This window comes from Arabidopsis thaliana, chromosome 3 (assembly GCF_000001735.4).
Source record: "Arabidopsis thaliana chromosome 3, partial sequence".
NCBI classification, from domain to species: Eukaryota; Viridiplantae; Streptophyta; class Magnoliopsida; order Brassicales; family Brassicaceae; genus Arabidopsis; species Arabidopsis thaliana.
The window spans coordinates 1764216-1783347 of NC_003074.8; the positions used below are offsets into that span (position 1 = coordinate 1764216).

General features: G+C 35.7%; 8 protein-coding genes and 1 long non-coding RNA gene across 18 annotated transcripts; 1 reads left to right on the top strand and 8 right to left on the bottom strand.

Annotated features, from left to right (window-relative positions):
• Positions 1-37: 37 nt before the first annotated feature.
• AT3G05910 (Pectinacetylesterase family protein) lies at positions 38-3628 on the bottom strand. 2 transcript variants are annotated; one of them, NM_111465.5, is made up of 12 exons: positions 2830-3628; positions 2322-2404; positions 2117-2246; positions 1948-2021; positions 1626-1712; positions 1409-1533; positions 1250-1310; positions 1108-1161; positions 942-1019; positions 739-844; positions 503-648; positions 38-401 (listed from the first exon to the last, which is right to left on the bottom strand). In NM_111465.5, the coding sequence occupies exons 1-12, from the start codon at positions 3023-3025 to the stop codon at positions 294-296; spliced, it is 1248 nt and encodes a 415-aa protein (NP_566263.1). In that variant the 5' UTR covers positions 3026-3628; the 3' UTR covers positions 38-293. The 2 variants fall into 2 exon arrangements, with proteins under 2 accessions (NP_566263.1, NP_001189820.1); NM_001202891.1 differs by lacking the exons at positions 503-648; positions 739-844 and having other exon boundaries at positions 103-221; positions 2830-3405.
• Positions 3629-4563: 935 nt separating this feature from the next.
• Positions 4564-5591, bottom strand: AT3G05920 (Heavy metal transport/detoxification superfamily protein). 2 transcript variants are annotated; one of them, NM_111466.2, is made up of 3 exons: positions 5296-5591; positions 5147-5222; positions 4564-5068 (listed from the first exon to the last, which is right to left on the bottom strand). In NM_111466.2, the coding sequence occupies exons 1-3, from the start codon at positions 5305-5307 to the stop codon at positions 4776-4778; spliced, it is 381 nt and encodes a 126-aa protein (NP_566264.1). In that variant the 5' UTR covers positions 5308-5591; the 3' UTR covers positions 4564-4775. The 2 variants fall into 2 exon arrangements, with proteins under 2 accessions (NP_566264.1, NP_001326926.1); NM_001337623.1 differs by having other exon boundaries at positions 5147-5591.
• Positions 5592-6023: 432 nt separating this feature from the next.
• On the bottom strand, positions 6024-9246 carry AT3G05932. 3 transcript variants are annotated; one of them, NR_141212.1, is made up of 3 exons: positions 9225-9246; positions 7195-8617; positions 6024-6915 (listed from the first exon to the last, which is right to left on the bottom strand). It is a non-coding gene; the product is annotated as an other RNA (long non-coding RNA). The 3 variants fall into 3 exon arrangements; NR_141213.1 differs by lacking the exon at positions 9225-9246 and having other exon boundaries at positions 6065-6915; positions 7195-7318; positions 8013-8457; NR_141214.1 differs by lacking the exon at positions 9225-9246 and having other exon boundaries at positions 6138-6915; positions 8013-8445.
• On the top strand, positions 6122-7194 carry GLP8 (germin-like protein 8). Its single transcript, NM_111467.3, has 2 exons — positions 6122-6273; positions 6421-7194. Exons 1-2 carry the CDS (start codon positions 6162-6164, stop codon positions 6966-6968), a joined length of 660 nt encoding a protein of 219 aa, NP_187244.1. The 5' UTR covers positions 6122-6161; the 3' UTR covers positions 6969-7194.
• Positions 6696-9246, bottom strand: AT3G05935 (uncharacterized protein; the record flags this gene model as incomplete). 5 transcript variants are annotated; one of them, NM_001337625.1, is made up of 3 exons in its annotated part: positions 8013-8445; positions 7195-7310; positions 6842-6915 (listed from the first exon to the last, which is right to left on the bottom strand). In NM_001337625.1, the coding sequence occupies exons 1-3, from the start codon at positions 8294-8296 to the stop codon at positions 6842-6844; spliced, it is 474 nt and encodes a 157-aa protein (NP_001325574.1). In that variant the 5' UTR covers positions 8297-8445. The 5 variants fall into 5 exon arrangements, with proteins under 5 accessions (NP_001325573.1, NP_001325574.1, NP_001325575.1 ...); NM_001337624.1 differs by lacking the exon at positions 7195-7310 and having other exon boundaries at positions 6696-6915; NM_001337626.1 differs by lacking the exon at positions 6842-6915 and having other exon boundaries at positions 7288-7318; positions 8013-8457.
• Positions 9247-9596: 350 nt separating this feature from the next.
• On the bottom strand, positions 9597-10379 carry AT3G05936 (uncharacterized protein; the record flags this gene model as incomplete). Of its 2 annotated transcripts, NM_001337628.1 has the most annotated exons (2): positions 9924-10379; positions 9597-9628 (listed from the first exon to the last, which is right to left on the bottom strand). In NM_001337628.1, exons 1-2 carry the CDS (start codon positions 10186-10188, stop codon positions 9597-9599), a joined length of 297 nt encoding a protein of 98 aa, NP_001325577.1. In that variant the 5' UTR covers positions 10189-10379. The 2 variants fall into 2 exon arrangements, with proteins under 2 accessions (NP_001325577.1, NP_001118586.1); NM_001125114.1 differs by having other exon boundaries at positions 9617-10374.
• Positions 10380-11550: 1171 nt separating this feature from the next.
• On the bottom strand, positions 11551-12625 carry AT3G05937 (uncharacterized protein). Its single transcript, NM_202504.3, has one exon. The coding sequence runs from the start codon at positions 12102-12104 to the stop codon at positions 11943-11945; it is 162 nt and encodes a 53-aa protein (NP_974233.2). The 5' UTR covers positions 12105-12625; the 3' UTR covers positions 11551-11942.
• A 372-nt stretch (positions 12626-12997) lies between these two features.
• On the bottom strand, positions 12998-16039 carry AT3G05940 (organic solute transporter ostalpha protein (DUF300)). The gene is made up of 8 exons (NM_111468.5): positions 15796-16039; positions 15520-15635; positions 15278-15434; positions 15083-15156; positions 14751-14900; positions 14177-14462; positions 13828-14061; positions 12998-13745 (listed from the first exon to the last, which is right to left on the bottom strand). The coding sequence occupies exons 3-8, from the start codon at positions 15431-15433 to the stop codon at positions 13377-13379; spliced, it is 1269 nt and encodes a 422-aa protein (NP_187245.2). The 5' UTR covers position 15434; positions 15520-15635; positions 15796-16039; the 3' UTR covers positions 12998-13376.
• A 683-nt stretch (positions 16040-16722) lies between these two features.
• Positions 16723-17792, bottom strand: AT3G05950 (RmlC-like cupins superfamily protein). Its single transcript, NM_111469.3, has 2 exons — positions 17623-17792; positions 16723-17477 (listed from the first exon to the last, which is right to left on the bottom strand). The coding sequence occupies exons 1-2, from the start codon at positions 17747-17749 to the stop codon at positions 16915-16917; spliced, it is 690 nt and encodes a 229-aa protein (NP_187246.1). The 5' UTR covers positions 17750-17792; the 3' UTR covers positions 16723-16914.
• Between the last annotated feature and the right edge of the window lie 1340 nt (positions 17793-19132).

Sequence of the window (19132 nt, forward strand, 5' to 3'; positions counted from 1 at the left end):
TTTTGGTACCAATGTTGACATTTCTAATATATTTGATCAACTACTTGCATTTGCAAAGAAAATTAGAAAACAAAACAAAAGAAAGAGCATTTCTCTGTGATTGATTACATTGAACTCTTTTTAAGCAAACTTTGTTTTGTTTTGTTTTTTTATTATGATTTTCCACGATACACTTAATCATATACCAATGAGGCATTGGTTACTACCAAAGGATACAAAATCTTTCCTTTTGAAAGAAAGAAATTTTCTAAGGTATGTATATATGAGAGAGAATAAAGAACATAGTCAAACAATCATCTGAACACCAAGTTGTGGCAGCTCTTGTCACACGGGTATGGGCAATCGACTAACTTCACTTCCGCTCTATCGAAATACCAATCTCCTACAGCTATTGCCACCGCCTACAAACATTCCATAGACAAAGTCAAGATCTAGAAAGTGGAAACAGGCTTTCCTTGTGTGTTACTTTGTTTGTGTGGGAAAGATTTGAGTGAGGTTTTACCTTTTTCCTGATAACAGGAGAATCATCGGCAAACCAAGTATCTTGTCTCTCGGTTTGGCAGTGAGCAAAGCAAGAATTGATGAACAATCCATTCTGTCTAGACATTGAGAAGCCCTTGACTACTCTAAGCATCTGTTCCCTGAATCCTGTTCTCGAATAAAAGATTAAACGATTAGAGTGATACAATGATGCTTTAAAGGGTGAAGTCCACAAGTTTTTATGATCTATAGAACAACCTTGCAAGAATCTCAACTGTGCAGGAGTACATTTTCCATGGTTTAGTCTGCAGTCATGCCAAAATCCACTAGGATCAGCTGATGTTGGAGCTATACTGCTTTGAATCTGTTTAAAAACCATTACAGAGACTTGTCAGCCTAACCATCAACTTTCTGTTCTTTAGTAGCAATGTGGCACTTTTCAAAGGGAGAAAAAACATAACCTGCCATGTATCATATGCTGCGTTGACGATAAAAAGTGGAGTTTTCATTTGACTGATCAGATTTTGTGGGAAGAAACACTGTACAGATATATGAGTTATCAAAACACAAGACTTCGAATGACCGGTTTGCAACAGCATCAGAATGAGAGAACAAAAGATAAGATACCGAGGTTGGATCAAGATGGTTTGTGCATATACGTGGAAGATTGTTCTTCACACTCTGTAAATTGTGAAGAAGATTTCTTAAGTTTCTTGTGCTCTTTAAATGTAAAGTAAGAAACTTTCAAGTGAAGAAAGAGGAATCCAACCTGCAATTCTACGACACCATTGTATAAGTTCCTGATTGTGCGGCCGCCTGAAACATCGGCACTATAATTACAGAAACAAAGGAGTCAGTAGTAGTTACTAAGGTAAGGGAAAATGAACTAGCTTTAATACAATCTTTGACTTGGGAGAAATAAACTAACGTGTCCAAGAACAAGCCTGCATCACTCAAGCACTTGACTTTGGTTGATCCAGGGAATAAGTTCCTAAACTCATCGCAGCGCAAGATTGCTGCTAAACCACCAGCAGAGCATCCGGAGAGAAGTGCCTGACAGAATATAAATAGTTAAATCCATTCCTGCCCTTGATATTATGCTATGGAAGAGATACAGACTCTTATAGAAGGTTAAGTGTCAAAACCTGATTGGCGTATCGCATTCCATTCGCCTTCAAATCATCTATTGCGGCTCTCCAGATACGCTCTCCTCTAAACTGAAGTTGTGCAGCCTGAAAAAGTTAAGGTAAAGAATTTTATTTGCATTAGTTCACAGATGTTACACAAAACCAATGGCTGCTCAATTCTACAGAACTAAGATCACATCAAGCGTTCTCTGTGGCTAATAACAGCCTTGACGATTATAGACTACAGAGTTCCAAAGGCCTAGAAACTAGCAAGTTGTTCCAAATCACAACAATGGGTCTCTTATGAACTCTAGTAACTCAAAAAATGATTGATTTCAACCTGATTCTGGCCATCTCCACTGAAAGAAGCGCCATCGCAGTAACGAAGCTTAACTCTATTCCAGTTGAAAAAGTCTGCAGAAGTAAAGCACATGACAATGAGAATATATGATTTTCAATATTAACATTACACTAACATGAACAAAACTTAAACAAAGATTGAGACAAACCAGGATTTTCTTGAGCTTTGTCACTCAGTATTCCTGTAAACTGAAGCTGTTTCTCCATATAATTAGAGGAACCACGTCGAGTAGTCTTCCTGTATACACAGGTCCTGATGTTGTTGCACCATCCTCCTCCCTGATACAAAAACATCAAACATCAACAATGAAGACTTTAACTAGTGTTTCATCGACAACAAATAATTCACTAAACCTCCAATTGAATGAGCCAGCTATTAGCTCCAGATCCATGTCCACGGTGCAAGTGATATCCAGGCAATGTTCCATCCAAACAAACTGTGAACAAACACACACACACAAACGTGTAAAGGCCCAAACATATCTAAATTCAAATATTTTGTTTTTATTGTTTTTCTACCGACACAGAACATACACATCTTCTAGTTCTAACTTTGTTTATCTGAGCTTAACTAGCATTAATTTTGTTTTATTTACATTCCTAGACAATAAAACAGGAACGACCAAAGTAATCTTGAAGAGTACATAACAAAAAACGACAAGTTAAATCTGGAAGTGGACAATAGAGAGGAAACAAACTGATAAGAATGTAGTTGAAGTGAATGATAATAAATGAAGAAAGCAAAAGAAACCATTTTTGTACCCTCTTTCATATTTTTTGGACATCTGAAAAAAACTCACAAAAGTAAAAGAAAGAGAGACATGTAGAGATCTAGCTAGTGACAGAAGCATAGAGAAAGTACCAGCTCCAGAATCAGCTCCTCTGATAAGGGTGAGACCAACCATTAAAGGGTTCAAATTGGAGCTATATTTGGAAAATCCAAACTCTAATTCCTCAATGCGATCTATTTCTGTCACATTGAAATCTAAATATTCATTTGCTTGAGTTCCCAGTATTATACCAGCCACAACAAACCCTACTAACAAAAGCTTCACCATTTTCTCTCACTCTCTCTCACTGGAAGAGAAGAGTGAAAGCAAAAAAAGAAAAGAAACAGATCTCTGTGACTGTGAGTGAGAGAGTTGAAGAAGAAAGGAACAAACTTTGTAGAAACGCACAGTATGATTAAAATAAACAAGAATAGAAAAAAAGAATGGGCTTTTTCTGAGCTAAAGAAACCAAAAAAGGTGAAATAAACGAAGAAGAAGAAGAAGCAGAGGAATTATTTGTTATAAAAAAGGATTTTCTAAAAAGAGTTTCATGGCTGGATTCACGGTTGGAGTTTTATTTAGAATTTTAAAAATTGAATCAAACCACTCTCTTGCTCTTATACGACAAAGACAGAAGAGACCATCTTTTGTTTGGTTAGCTAGATCTTAGTTCACACTTAAAAACGCTCAGCATCATCATCAAATAAAGCAGACAAAAACAGATTGTATGAATTAGCACATGGAGAAAATGGGTCCATTGGATTTGATATCTTATTGGCTCTATCCTGATATTTCCATCTCTAGATTAGCAATTCGATTGGATGATGTGTATAAAGCTGATCAACTTCATGAATTGTTATATATAAAAAAAGAGATAACTAGCTATTCTTTGTGTTGGTGAAAGAATAAAAACAAATTTTCATTTTACGTCATGACTTGAGCATAACGAACCCTAATAAATTATGATCTCTCCCAACTCTGCTTTAATTTCCACTTTGGGCAGAACTCAGAAGCATACGTGTGAAAGAAACAATACACAACTAGTGCAGTTGGGAAAATCATAACCCTTTGTTTCTCTCAGAAACCACTTTGATATTTACGAGTGATGATTGTTATGTAACGTCTACGACACCTACACATATGCTAGCAATCATGTGTTGAAACACGATATAAAACATTCTCCTAAGTTCACGATATAACTGTTTTGATTTCTTTCGACGCAATCATGTCAATTAATTTACACAAACTACTAATTTAAAGGAAATTTTAATTGCTTTAGGTTTTACTACTTAAAGTAGTTTCATCAATATTTTTTTGGTTAGAGGTCATGTTGATAGATGTCGTATAGGAAATTCACTCTACAAATGCTTACTATAAGTTTAGGTTTTAACTCAAAATGTTTCAACAAAATAAAATCATATATTTTTTACTATCCTATTAAAAAAGAGAGAGGGTCTGCCTAATAAAGAAATGCAACAAACATAAGAAAAGACCAAGTGTGCGTTGAAGAACGAGAAAAAATGGTCTTGGTCTCATGCACATCACCACATGTTGATCTTACGCCGTGGTCGTCCACTTGCCTCTTGTTTCTGAATTTTTGTTTAGTTGTCCCTGCTTTTTCCTATTTTTTCCTGTAAGAACCCTAATGTTTCCATATGTCTCATTTCTTGTTTTGCATAATTTAATGGGCTCAATGAAGTTAATGGGCCTAAGAGTGCTACGACCCAATAGCACTTGAAGATATGTCCTTCAAGGACTTCCTAAGCTCTGTTCAGGTCAACATGACTAACTTTCTGCTTCACAGGTTTATGGAAATTAATCAAACATTTGGTGTTTTAATTTGAACTTTTATTTTCTTTAGCATGAACTCATGAGACTTCTTGTGTCAAAGAAGCGACTAATTATAAACAGGGGAGGGACAAACAACAGAGATTCATATTTGAGAAAAAGAAATAAACAAAAAAGCATGAGAACATGATGAATTAGTATTGGCTAAATACAGGACTTAACATGAAGGCTATGGTACGCGATATATGACTCAAAGAATGGTGCAGCCGCTTCCACTTTCATAGGTAGTAACAGACACAACATCACAACTGTTGCAGTAAGGTGGCTTGCATACATGCTTTGGTGGTTCAGGTGCTGGTGGAGGCTTTGGTTTTTCAGGCTCTGGAGGCTTTGGTGGCTCAGGAGGTTTTGGTGGTGGTCCAACGCTAATGATCACAGGTTTCTGTTTAATCTTTTTCAGCCTTGTTGCTACGCAGACCGGATCCATTGTCCCCACCACGGTAAGTATACTATTTCCTTCATCTAATGAAATATGATTCACACCTGCACCAAATCTCATGTTCAAGATGATATGTTAAGACTTAAGAGCACATATTTCTTGAGTCTTTTTTCGTTCATTACCTTCTATCTCTGTGACTGCTTCCATGATTGCGCTGTTGCATTTTCCACAGTTTATATCCACCTTGATCTCAACTTTCTGCTCACAACCACAACAAAAACTCAAACATTCGGTGTCGGATTTGAAAAGGAACTAGTACTAGGATGTTTACCTTGACAGTCATGATGGATTAGCCAAGATCGAGAAAAATGGATTAAAGGAATGAAGAAGGAAGAGAAGAAGTTATTAAAAACATGTGAAGACAAACAGAGATGACAGATTGGAATAATGTTGAAGCAGTTGAGGTTGTGTTTGGTCAGTATTGTTAATTAAATAATCAAGAGATTACACCATCTACGTGCTTAGATGCATGTTTTTGTATAATTGAATAAGAGGTTTTGGGAATTTGCTTAGTTGGTATTCAGCCACCATCTTATGGACTTACTTGGGACATTATTGTGGATGGAATTTGTTTAATCTTGAAAATTTATGAATATATTATTGAGTCCCATATTCTATCTAATTTTGTACGTTCTTGACCCCAAATGTTTATTTATTTATTTTAATATTGTATATGTTATGATCATGCAAATGCATGGATAGAGAAATTCCAAGCCGGTTTAAGGTTTTGGTTTTATTTCTATCCCGGTTTGGATTTAGCTGAACCAAACAAACCTCTTGAGTTCTTTCACCAGTAAACAACCAAAATCATCAATCATTTCGAGTTTGGTGATTATTAGAGTTTGAAGGTGTTTTTGTTATGGTGAGTGTCATCCTATAAACTATAGGCTAATTAATGTGTCCAACAAAACAAAACTCTTTTTAAACACCAAATTTTAACCAACGATCAGAACACCTAAACCTAATTATGGCAAAATTTTAAAATTAACACATCTATGGCCCCTCTCCATAATTATCTCTTCTCCATTGGTTTTCCATTGGTTAAATCTTCTTTACGTAGATATATAAATTGAGAAACAATGTTAAAGTATTTTCTCAAACTCATCAATAACATCTTACAAACAACAACAATCAACAATGGCAACTTCCATGATCCCTATATTCGTCACCTTCATGCTCGTGGCCGCCCACATGGCCCTCGCCGATACAAATATGCTTCAAGACTTTTGTGTTGCTGATCTCTCCAACGGTATCACATCTCTCTCTATACCATTTATGTTCTGCTTGCATTTACATTTACCAGATATAGTTAACTGCAAACGCAGCTTTGGTGTTTTGAAACAACCAAGACCAATTCCAATATTTTGTTGTTGACTTTTTATCATGTTCTGATTAGGTTTGAAAGTCAACGGATACCCTTGCAAAGACCCAGCAAAAGTAACACCAGAAGACTTCTACTTCATAGGCTTAGCCACTGCTGCAGCCACAGCCAACTCTTCAATGGGCTCAGCTGTTACAGGAGCCAACGTTGAGAAAGTGCCTGGCCTCAACACTCTGGGAGTCTCCATCTCTCGGATCGACTACGCACCTGGCGGACTTAACCCACCACATCTTCACCCAAGAGCCTCTGAAGCCATCTTCGTCCTTGAAGGCCGTCTCTTCGTCGGTTTCTTAACCACTACCGGGAAACTCATCTCCAAACACGTCAACAAAGGAGACGTTTTCGTTTTCCCCAAAGCTCTCCTCCATTTCCAGCAGAACCCTAACAAAGCTCCTGCTTCCGTCCTCGCTGCTTTCGATAGCCAGCTTCCCGGGACTCAAGTTGTTGGACCATCTCTGTTTGGTTCTAACCCACCGATTCCTGATGACCTGCTTGCCAAGGCGTTCGGGGCTGCAGCACCAGAGATTCAGAAGATTAAGGGAAAATTCCCACCAAAGAAATAAATAAGTTTCAGACCAGAGCACTAATCTAATAATGATATACAATGATGAACATAAAAATGTAAACTTCTAAGCAAAAGCTTGTAACTTTTTTTCATTCTTTTCTTTATTATTGTAGATACTCTTTTGACTATATTTGGCCCATTGATTACGATGAGACCAGTTTTCACATGTTTAAGAGTCTATATATATATATATCTTTGAACAATCGACAGTTCTTGAAACATACCATACTGCAAGAATATTAAGGTCCTCTTTAGTGCTTTCAATCCAGTAGATTTAATGGCTGAACTTTCAGCTGAGTTTAGAGGGAAATCGTGTCTCAAAAAAGGACACAGAGGCATGCTACAACTCTGAAACATCAACCATTAACTATCCAAGCTCCTTCTTCATAATCACTTAGAATCAGATTCAATAAACAAACGATGATTGGAGATAACCATTTGCATAATCAAGACTTAGTAAGCATAACTAGCACAAGGGTTCCGCGGCTTCATAGAGATGATTAAATCCATATAGCAATTTCAAAACCACAACTACATCAGTGTCTCAGTAAAATTCAACTATTCATAAAACCATTGAAAATGGTTACCCTAGATGTGTCAAAGGTAAACAACACTTGCCAAAATAAACTTGGGCTTTACTAGTAGAGATATTCAACACATGGAAACAGATATCAGACATTAGCAATTAATATTCGTTGAGTGTGATACTCTGAGATTCAAACTTGGGCTCAAATTTCTGATCTTACAAACTAGTTTGGATATTATGGACAAAGAGTGACATTGTCAGAGACATATAGAAACTATCATACGGAACTATGAAGAGAGACAAGAAAGACCCACAGATATTAATGATGAGCATAAGAGGCAGATATACAAGATTCATTAACAATAATCACTCTGTTCTGCAAAAATCTTTGGTAACATTGATGAACACACTTTTGATATTGATGAAGTTTAAAAGAAGATCTATACAGATATTGGTGGTATACTAAATGAAAACTACACTATATATATATATATATATATATATATCTGAACTTACAAACAGAGATGTGGATTAGAATCCTTGGAGAAGAAATCATTGGTCTGTAGCAGAACCCTAAGCTTAAAGTTGTCATCTTCAGGGTCAGGTTCAATTCCACAAAAGCAGACTCTTTTCCAAAACCCAGAAGAAGGAGACGTATTCGGCGATAAGGGTCTCCTTCTGAACTTAGACACGATTCGTTTCTTTGCTTTCGAGACGGAGTAAATCAACAATGGAGATTCCTTTTTCTTCTTCTTGTTGTTGATGTTATCAGGATCTCTCTCGTTCTGTTCATTGTTCATCCACCGAAACCAGAATCAGTTGGCCAAAATTCGGATAGAAAATTGGACGATCTATCAGAGACGAAGCCAGGTCTGGTTTCTTCTTCCTACTTGCTACGGTCTCCTTCACGCTTTTTGTTTCCAGGCCTCGCTGGCTCTTTCTCACTCTCAAAAAATCGCAATCGAGTTTTCGTGTTAAATAAATTATTAATTAGTTTTACTAATAATGAAATAGAAAAATAATTTAATTCGGCAAACCAAATTTTCAATTTTATTGCTGTTTTGGTCCTCCGGTTTGCAAATGTTTTTCCTTTCTTCCGTATTATTTTTTTCGCGATCAACCTATAACATTTAGCATGTAAACATGTTTATTTTCTAAATGCATAAAATATCAAACTATTGTGGAAAAAAAACTAAATATATATATCAAAATATGTTTGACGGTTTTATTACGCAAATATTTTATATACTCCAGAGAAAATTTTAAAAATGTTGTTTTTGTTTCACGCTTCAACGTGTAAATTGGCGTTTAAATCAAATAAAAATGTTTTGAATTGCGTTTAAACTTAAGCAAAAAGGAGAAAAAGAGTATTAGTGACGAAGAACATTAATGTAAAATCAAATTTAGCTCTAAGCCGATTAAGAGACAACATATAAAAAATTTCCCACTATTGACCTTTAGCTTTTACAATGGCATTCCCTACATTTATTTGCCTTCATCATAGCGTAGTGACGTAGCATTTGCCAAAATTCTAAGACTTCTGTTCTCCTTTAGTATCTCTTTCAGCTCCAAGTCTTTCCTTAACTCACATTCTATCAAATCATAAACCTAGAGAACACTATTGATAAATGAAAACATTAATTCTCTCTACCTATGTTATTGAAATATATAGTACTTATCAGTTGAAAGCACATGATCCAATATATCATGTTGTCGTAGCATAAATACCTCACGATCTTGGTGCAAGTTTCTCCAGCTCTTTTGCCATTTCACATCTTTCCTAATTTGTACCAATCTCCTTATACTCTGTATCTTTTCTCCCTTTTCACAATATTTGCATAAATGGGTTTTCATAAATGAGGAGGAGTTGAAGCGCCGAAGTTTTGCTTGCTTTATGTACCACAAAGTTAGTTCCTTTATAACATGGGTGCAACAAAAGAAGTTAGTTGGATTTTTTTGTACTGACATGCTTCTAGTGTTTCTTTAAACCCTTTCTTTATTATCTGACCAAGTCTTATCTTTACTTTATGCATAAGAAAAAAATGTGATTGTCACAAATCATCACATACTGTATTGTTAAGTTGGAATCTTCTGTAAAGTTCATGTGTCCTTTATGACTGCAAATCTTCTTCCTAAAAGAAAAAAACAACTTTACTTGTATTTGACCAATAGTGATAAGGATTCTAATAGAATCACTCTACAACTTGCTATGAATTATGGAAGAGAAAAAAACAATCTTGAACTCTGTTCATATAATCCTCCAAAAATCGTAATTTAGAAGAACATGGAAGTGGGTTTACATTTCTATGTTTCATTGTTTTTTGAGTAATGAGAATCAGATATCTTCTCACTAACGGAATCCACCTCTTGAATTCAGCAAACCAGGGAAACCCCAATGAGAAGAGAAAACAAGATTAGGATATAAACCTTCTTTGTTCATCTGATTTGTGATGCGCATATAAATGTTAAAGATCCTTCTTGGCAAAGCTAGTGCCTTAAGAACCAGCTTCCTTGATCGATTTACTCTGAACCCTTTTGCTCGAGTCTCGTTCTTCTTCCCCAAGTTCTGTCTTTTGGTCGGCGACCTCGTTGTTCTTTCTGGTGGTGGTGTTGTCAATCTCTCGCCATGATCAGTTAGCTTCTTGTACCGATAAGATTGTCTCCACCGGTACTTGCCTACAATCTGCAACATCTCTGTTTCTTATAAAGTTGTGTGTATGTTGTTGTTTTAGGACAATACAGAGTCACTGTCTAATGAAGGATAAGAACGAAACAAAGAGATATGAAACTAGGAAAACAGTAACAAAACAGGAATATAAAAAGGAAATGTTTTTGCTTAAAAAGATAAGGAGAAGAATTATGTGATGATAATGATTGTGAGGGAAGTGGCTTAAAGGCATGTGTTTATAAAGAGACAGAGAGAGTAAGAAAGATTCTTAAAGCACATGATTTTATTCTTTATTTTCCATTTAAAACCCAAAAAAATATCCAAAATCTGTTAAAATGGGCAGCTCTTGTTAAACCACATAAGCAGATGCTCTGTATATGGACCTACGCGGATTGTGATGCTGCTATAAGATTACAAATCCTTTGTGTTTTGGAGTCATGTGTGATTCATAAGTTTTAGTTAAGAGTTATGCAAACCGAAATTCACGATGGAGTTTTGCGGAAAATGGGAAATAATAATCATCTTCCATTTTTAGCTGAGTTTCAAAAGTGCTAAATTAAAATCCGCAAAAAAGAAAGTAAGATAATTTGCATGTCCCATTAGAAACAAGATTATGTGTTGTCAAAAAACAAGAAGACAATATTATATATTTGAACTTTTGCATGTTACTATTATTGCAAGTTTTGTTGGGAATTTCAGGTTTCGTTTTCAAATGATAAATTAAGTTAATGCTTTTTTACTTTAGCTAAAAAGGATACGAGGAGATATCAAATGATTGGGATTTGGAAGTCTCTAATTAACTAACTAATTTAAACAAAGTTAAGTTAGTTGAGAAGAGAAGAGAGTAGCTCTGCTAAAATCTAAAACGATTTTGGGGGCAATCCCTGCCACAATGTGCCAATAACAAAGAGAGAGAGAGAGAGAGAAGAATAATAAGAAAGAGAAGAGACAAAGGTCCAAAAATATTTGTAAAACACGTAGTCGACAATGATTGGATTGGTGACGAGGAATAAGTTGGTTGCTAGTCTATTTTTTTCTCCCCATTATTTGTTTCTAACAATACATATATATTTCAACCCAACTATATGTATCCGGTTTAGCTAACCTCTTTCGGTTTGCTTTCCTGATTTTCCCCCAAATTATAAAGTTCAACAACGAACATAAAAGAAAATCTACCCAATTTTGTTTTATAGTTCTAACAAGAAGAAATATCAAGATTGTTAGCTAATAATTTTGTTTTTTTGGCTTCAACTCCAAAGAAAGCCAAGTGCGTGAGAGAAACGTGCTTCTGATACGCGTGGACTTATCAGCTCGAGAAATACAGGTCCACTGAAAACTAAATGGACCCACGATAGGCCCATAAATAGGCCCAATATAAGATATATCATCTTTAGAAAATGATTGGTAAGAAAAACAGACTCGCTTACGAAAACGTATCACTGACTTGTTGGGGAAGAGGACACGAGAAAAGAGGAACTTGACTCGTTTACGTTATTGCGTTATGACTATGATTCACAAAATACATTAATTGATATAATAATACGAACATTAACTGAATCTGACGATAGGTTCACATTTCATTTCCTGCATGATCTTTCATATCCTAAAGTCTCTTTCTAAATCACAAAACAAAAAGTCGAAAATTTTGACCACAATCCTTAAACATAACAAGATCATTTAGTGAATAAAACAACATAAATCTTAATTTTAAGCACGCAGCTAACTATGCAGGACACACATCAACGAAGAAAACAGAGACAAGAAGAGAAAAGAGAAACCTAGTAGAAACAGTAGGAAGAGGATTTGTTTGGATGAAGGAGACGAAGGAAACGTCTACGGCGGTAGAAAAACGCCGTTTTCAGCCGCGACCAAACGACGCGTTTCAATCTTCTAGCAGATTTCAACCTCATACAAACAACTTTCTTCACCACTCTCTTCATGGATATCTTAATCTTCTCTGTGAAACTCTGTTTCCTCGAGAATTGGTAGCTCTTAAGGAATAGTTGTCTCTTCTCCACGTATCCTCCTCCATATCCATAGCTATAGTAACCGTTACTATTGCTCTGCCAAACGCCGTTGCTGCTGCTGTTTCTGCTCCTCGGAATTAGGAATTGAGAAAGTAAAGAATTGTGTTCAAAAGGGTGGATTGAGATTTCTTGCACTGGATTCCGGTGATGGCTTATTTGGTTAACTTGTAAAACACTAAAACACTTAGCCGCCGCCGCCAAATCCGCCGTAGCTACAACGAATAGGGTTTTTGGTTTGGTTGGATATATCTCAATCGTGTTTTCAAGTGCTTCACGTTGTTGCTTTAAATATTTTCTGGCTTGGCTTTTGCCTTTTGACGTACTACTCTCTCTCTCTGCTTTTAATGGAGTCTCTCTTTTTTTTTTACTAAAATAAAAAGTGGTCTCGTCAAATCAAATACACTATATCTAGGTGAGACTTTAATCTAACTTCCCAACAAGTAAAAATATCAATTGAAAGTTCAATGTTCACGTTCTGCTTATAGGCATGATAAACTAATTTGTAAGATTATAATATTTTACGTATGACGTAAGACGTAAGACGGTTTTTGTTTTCATTTTAATATAATGGACTAGCAATTTTCAGTCTGAATTTTGTATGATTTTCAAGAATATGAATTTTTAAAATGATGTTGAGTGACATAATGATATTGACATTTTTGAAACGATGATAATTTTTTGGTTTATTGTTATGCTTTGTTGCTGGGGTCTTGGGTTTATTAATTTACCAAATTGCGTAAGCACGACAAAAGAATTTTAGTGTATACACTACAATTAATTCAATGTTTGCATAAATATCACACAAACAAAAATATTATGTTATTCGAGGTCTGAAAGGAACACGAGAGGCAGGAGACTAGCCTAACAGCTCCAAACACTTCAATACACATAGCTCCAAGCTTTATCTAACTATTTTTTAGATTGTGTAACCAATATGCCATAATAATCTAATAATATCTACAAACCAAATATCGTGGAACAAGCAAGAACAAGAAAAAGGCTGTGCAAAGTAAAAAAATACCAGTGGAAGATTCATAAGAACAACAAGAGAACACATACATGAGTAAAAAACACTTATATCTCCCATCTCCAACTAAGATCTTCCCGTTTAACAACACACTTGAGAGGTTCCTAAATCTAAGACTTTTGTTACTGTTAATGGTGGATTCTACATCATTTGACTCACTATTTAGGTCCTCCACTTATATTTGCAGAAGGTACCTTGCTAGGGTAGCTCGATATATCAATGTCAATGAGCGACATGTCATACATTGTGGAAACAGAGTCCGAGGCATCTACCAGCAAGGAAGATTTCATGCTCTCAGGGCGTGCAGGATCATAAGTTACACCAGAGGTTTTGGGTGTGCTTGTTTCTGAAGATTGACTGGAGACCGAAACACCATCTATCTTGTTTCCAAACATGTGTTTGTTCTTTCTAACAGCATCCATTTCCTGACCAGTTGGCACAAATGTTCGTGCTCGGTACTTCCTTGTCCCTTCCTCACCCCCATCATTATGATTATAGAGCACATAATCGTGATATGTTGGTGCAAACTGCAAGAATCGAAAACCGATCATCACCAAAAGGACTTAGATCACTCATTTCAAAATATTTGTTATACAATGAATCGGTTACCTGGTGAACAGTATCATGGTAGAAATCGTTTAGCATAAGAGCATGTGCCAGACTTCCTGAGAAACTGCGAGCTCCTCCAACATTGGCCTCTGCATATTCCTTGTACGGAAATGCATAGAAATGAGCAGCTGCAGCAATAAGCATTTCCACACATATTATAAAATTTTGGAAGAGGGCTGCTTCTTCTTCATCCCTTATAAATCCAGATTTAGCAAAAAGGAAAACTAGAACACCCTGTAACACAAAAAGGTTCGCCAGACAGAAGAAATACGTTATATATGTATGGAGAATAGCAAAAGTTAATGCCAAAAACCAGATTCAGTGATAGCAAGAGAGTACGAAAAATCACCTGCCAATAGGTTAGAAAGACAACAGACTTTATAATCACAAATTTTGGGACTGGATTGAATGGCTGAAGCAGATCTTTGCATGCCACATAAAAGAGGACCAGCGCGTACAGAGCTACAGTGTATGATATTGTATAGATGATGGTAAGATAGAGATAGGATTGATCAGGGCTAAAATTTCCATCCTTGTATTTCCCTTTTGCATAAAGCACAAGTGTGACAGCAACTAGGATTGGCTTTAGAATAACAAATTGCAGACAACCTTGCTTGCATCGTCTAATAAAACGCCTATATGAAAAGATAATCTTGTATAAGTTACTACATGTTAATTAAGGCAGTCGTCATAGAACTCGAAAACAAGACTCCCACAGATATATCTGGACTAAAATAATCTAATGCTTCTGCTAACCCAGAGTGCATGCAACCAAATGATCATTCATAAAGATCCTTGGCATGGTTTGGTTAAGAATTTAAGAAGTTCCAAGATTTTGTGAAAAAAATCATAGGAGAAATCAAAGATATATGCAAATGCACTAATATAAGCACAGAGAATGTAGGTTTATTCTGCAAACTAACCCGTCTAATGGTAGTGGTGGGATGCAACACGTCATGAGATGCCAAGATGGCTTCAGAGAGCGACCAGTTAAACTTATAACTACCGAACCTGGGCCTCCAACCCAGGCCAAACACAGCGATAGAAAATTATATATCACCCATGCTTCGTAACTGAAACAGAAAAAGAAAAAAAAGATTACAAAGCCTTAACCATGAGGTCTGCATTTGTTGAAACCAAAGGTTAAAATTATGTTCGTCATCTATTCCCAAGAGTCAATGAGAACTTAGTATAGTAACTCGAGTAAGTACATCCCATGTCAAACTAGTAATACGAAAAAATCAGAAACACTCACACTTCACGGATAGAGTTAAAATATATAGAGCTCTTGGGCAAAACGAGAGCCAAGAATGACATCAAGGCATAAACCTGACATGCCCAAAGAACCAATAACATGTTAGCCAGAGAGAATTCAACATTAAAATGGAGTTGACAGTCACAGATCAGGATAGACAAACAGAAGAAAACTCTTGGAACTGCTAATACTCACCGGGACCATGAAGACAATGCGCACAATATATCTCTGATAAATGGGTTCCGTATAGTTCAATAGGTGCTTGTAGATATGGAATAAAGCCAAAGCAATGGCTCCGACAGTGCATAGAAATGCCAAAATAATGAGGTAAATGGGTAACAAATCCGCCATTCTGGGAGACAAAAGTAGACAATTCGTAACTAAGTTCTGATCAAACTCGTCAAACTCTAAACAAGAGAAATGCTAAAGGTAAGTACCTGTACAAGAGCTAAGCAAGATCTGGAGAAGAGCTAATTCCCTCCTAAATTCTCCGGGAGGTGCTCAAGAATCCCAGTGGACTAAGGATTGAAGCTTATAGCGGAGAAAAAAAACCCTAAATCCGAAACGAATTTCACGATTCAAAAGCATTTAACTATCGATTAGCTTTCAGCAATTGTTGAATCGAAGCAAGTGAATAAAAGGGGAAAATTTGCAGTAATGAAGCCAAAACCCGGAATTTGAGAGTGATTAGAACGCAACCAACAAGAGCGTACCTTGAAAGGGGAAGAAGAATCGTAAACGCAATGAGAAAGCAACACAGAGAGAATCCCGGACACAGATCGAACTGAAATCGGAGAAACCCTCAGACTGAATTCAACGGCGGAGATAGTTCCCCGGATTACTCTGATCGGGGGTTTTAAGATTTGTACTGATCTTCCTTGGAAAAGAGATTACTTTGGAGATATGAAATTCAAAATTCCTCAGTTGATAAAGCAACGCAGCAGAGTCGAGATTAAGGAATATGTTTTATCATTAATTAAATTATATAATCCATTTAAGTTCCAGCCTGGGAATTTCCATTATGCAGTAAAATCTAGAGTTTGGGCTGATATATGGTTTGGGCCTAGAACCGGCCCAATTAAAAATGATGTCGGCCATCGGGATTTCAATTCTTACCAACCAAGTTTTCTTACCAACGAAGAACAATTTTTCTATTTTTGAATTGTTCGATAAGAATGTTCTTTTGTGGGTTTGAAGTTTTTAGCTCCGACAACCTATATCACAAAATATACAAAAAAAAAAAAAAAAAAACTACCTATATCTAAGGGTGGGTATTTAGCTTGTTTTCTCTGCTATCTGACCTTAAGTTTGAGTGGATTGCCATAAACTTATCAGCATACAAGACACAAAAACATCAAATCACAACACAAACAGGATCAGTCCGCCATGTAGGAATGTATTTCGCAAACAAAATATTATGTCTTTTATATAATCGTTAATAATAATAAAATAAAAAGATCATACTAAATTTATAGAACAATTTTTTAGTTCTATAAACATTTTGTAGAAAGAGAGAGGATACAACCAAAATTGTGTTTTTTAAATATACCTCTATTTAGATTTTTGATTGCAAAATCATTAATCAAAATCACGTACTCCAGCTTTTCAACCATAATTATATTAATAAATAGCAAAATTGTGTTTTTTAATTTTGTAATCAAGTTCAAGCACCTTACCTTAAAAAGTTATACTATAAAAGACACATCTCTTTTTTTCTTTTTCTTTTTTACAGTCTTAATTGTTTTATTTTAGTTCTCACACCACGCTATAATACATTTTATTTTATATTTTTATTCATATTTTGGTACATTTCCCTTCATTCTCTTAACTTGTTAATAATGACGATCATAATTGGAAGAAAATCTTGCCTCGAGATATTTAACCACGTTCACATCCAGCTGAAACGCTTTTGCTAAAATCTCCGGCATAATCGAAGGCTTCGATCCAAAAACGGCGTCTGCGATTGTGATTGTACCGGGATTTTGGCTACCAAGACCAGCAAACGCAACTGCGTTCGTCCTCCCAACGTTCACTTGAAAATGTATCATTCCTATGGGAAACACGAAAACGTCTCCCGGGTAAAGAACCTTTGAGAACAATCTGTTGTTGTCTTGGTTCGATGTTACAAAACCGACTAAGAGTGTTCCTTCGACAACCACGAGGATCTCAGTGGCTCGTGGGTGCGTGTGTGGCGGGTTTTGACCTCCCGGGGCAAAGTCAATTCGGACAAGAGACACTCCGAGGGTGTTGAGTCCAGGGATTTTGTCAACGTTAACGTTTGTAACGTTGGAGCCAACGCGGTTTATTGTGTTTCCGGCGATGTTTAGTCCGGAAGTAAAAAAGTCTTCAGCTTTCACGTATTTTGGGTCTTTGCAGAATTTTCCATTCACGAAAACTGATAAATAGATGAAGATCTTATTGATGTTATTGATTTAACTAATTGATGTTAGAGAGTAAAGATATAGTATCTCATAAATCATAATTAGTACGGTATTGAGGAACTATATTAAGGAGTATGTATAGTAAATTAGAGAGATTACCACCACTAGCGTCATCGACGGCAACACAAAAGTCCTGAAGAGGACTTGGGTCGTAACAAGATACAAATGAAGATGCTAAAGCCAATAAGATGGCTTTCGCTACAAGAAAGCGAAGAAACCCTTCCATTTACTATTTATTTTCTTTATCCTTAGCTTTGTGGTAAGGAATTGAGAAATATTGCACGCTAATGATGCGCTATATATAGCACAATAAAGTTATATTTATTTTTTAATGGGAGTTTTATTAATTAAGAGTCGTACGAAAGGTTACATCTCATTGGTGAATCTCCTATTTTTGATTTACACGACTAATTAGGCGAATGAACAAAGAAAGAATTCTTTCACAAAACAAAGAATTGACAATTATTTTTATCACTGAGATTAAAGAATACTTAAAAACTTTAGATTTTGCGTACATGTTTATATTTATATAGTGAATTATATAATTATAAAAAAGGCAATTTTCTTATATAGTTCACTACTTAAGTGTGGTATAAATCTAGAATTAGTACCTCATCTTTTGCCTCAATGAAAAAACTAATAATATTTCCCCCAACTATGGAAAAAACTGATGTGATGCTGATGACATTCACAAATTGAAGTTTAGAAAAAAACAAAGGAGGCTAGAGGGTAAATGTTTGACATATTGCTATTTTTTGTTTGAGTGCTCTATCCACATTTCTCACAATTAAGTGATTAAGTCAATAATAATTATCTAAATCTTAAGTTGAGCTATAATATTAATTATTGGATTACAGGCCACCTTCATATTTGAATTTTCAATCTTTGTTGTAAAAAAGAATTGCGTTTTAAATCTGAAATTAGTTCAAAATACATGGAATTTATAAGTGATGGCTACGTATACATCATGAGGAGAGTGACCAAAAAGGACTCACGGTAAGTTGGAAGATAAACATACAAGTGCAGAGCCACTTAATCTAAGTGCCCTAATCACTATAATACGGTCATTGTTATTAAATTACAGTTTGTGCACATTTATTTGACAATACAATCACGTGCATTACAAGTTGTCAAATATAAATTGGGGGTTGAGCTCGAGGGATGGTGGTAAACACTTTCACTTATCTCAGATATTATTGTATTCTTATTTTTTGGAGAAATTCCTTTGCAATCATCTACGAGATTATCTCCATTCCTTTTGCTGTCTTTTTCTCAAAGAAGCTGCTATAATTCTCAATCCTACATTACAATTCGATTCAAGATAAACCTAAAAAATAATCATCATATTATCTGAGTGTGCTAGAAATTACACATATATTTTATCTAGCTAATTTATCCCAATTGAGATTTTTAAAATAAAATAATGAGATTTTGGAAGAAGGTTTTATCTCAGGGTTATAACATTTTAACATTGGCGTTTGAAACTATCGAAAATTTGAATTTTTTTTACAGTAGTTCTTGATGTAGCGATTCTGCAAACGCAGAAGATCGCTCTCTCCCCTAATGTGAAATTAGCAGTTGCGTTTGGTAGAAGACATTGAGCAAAGAG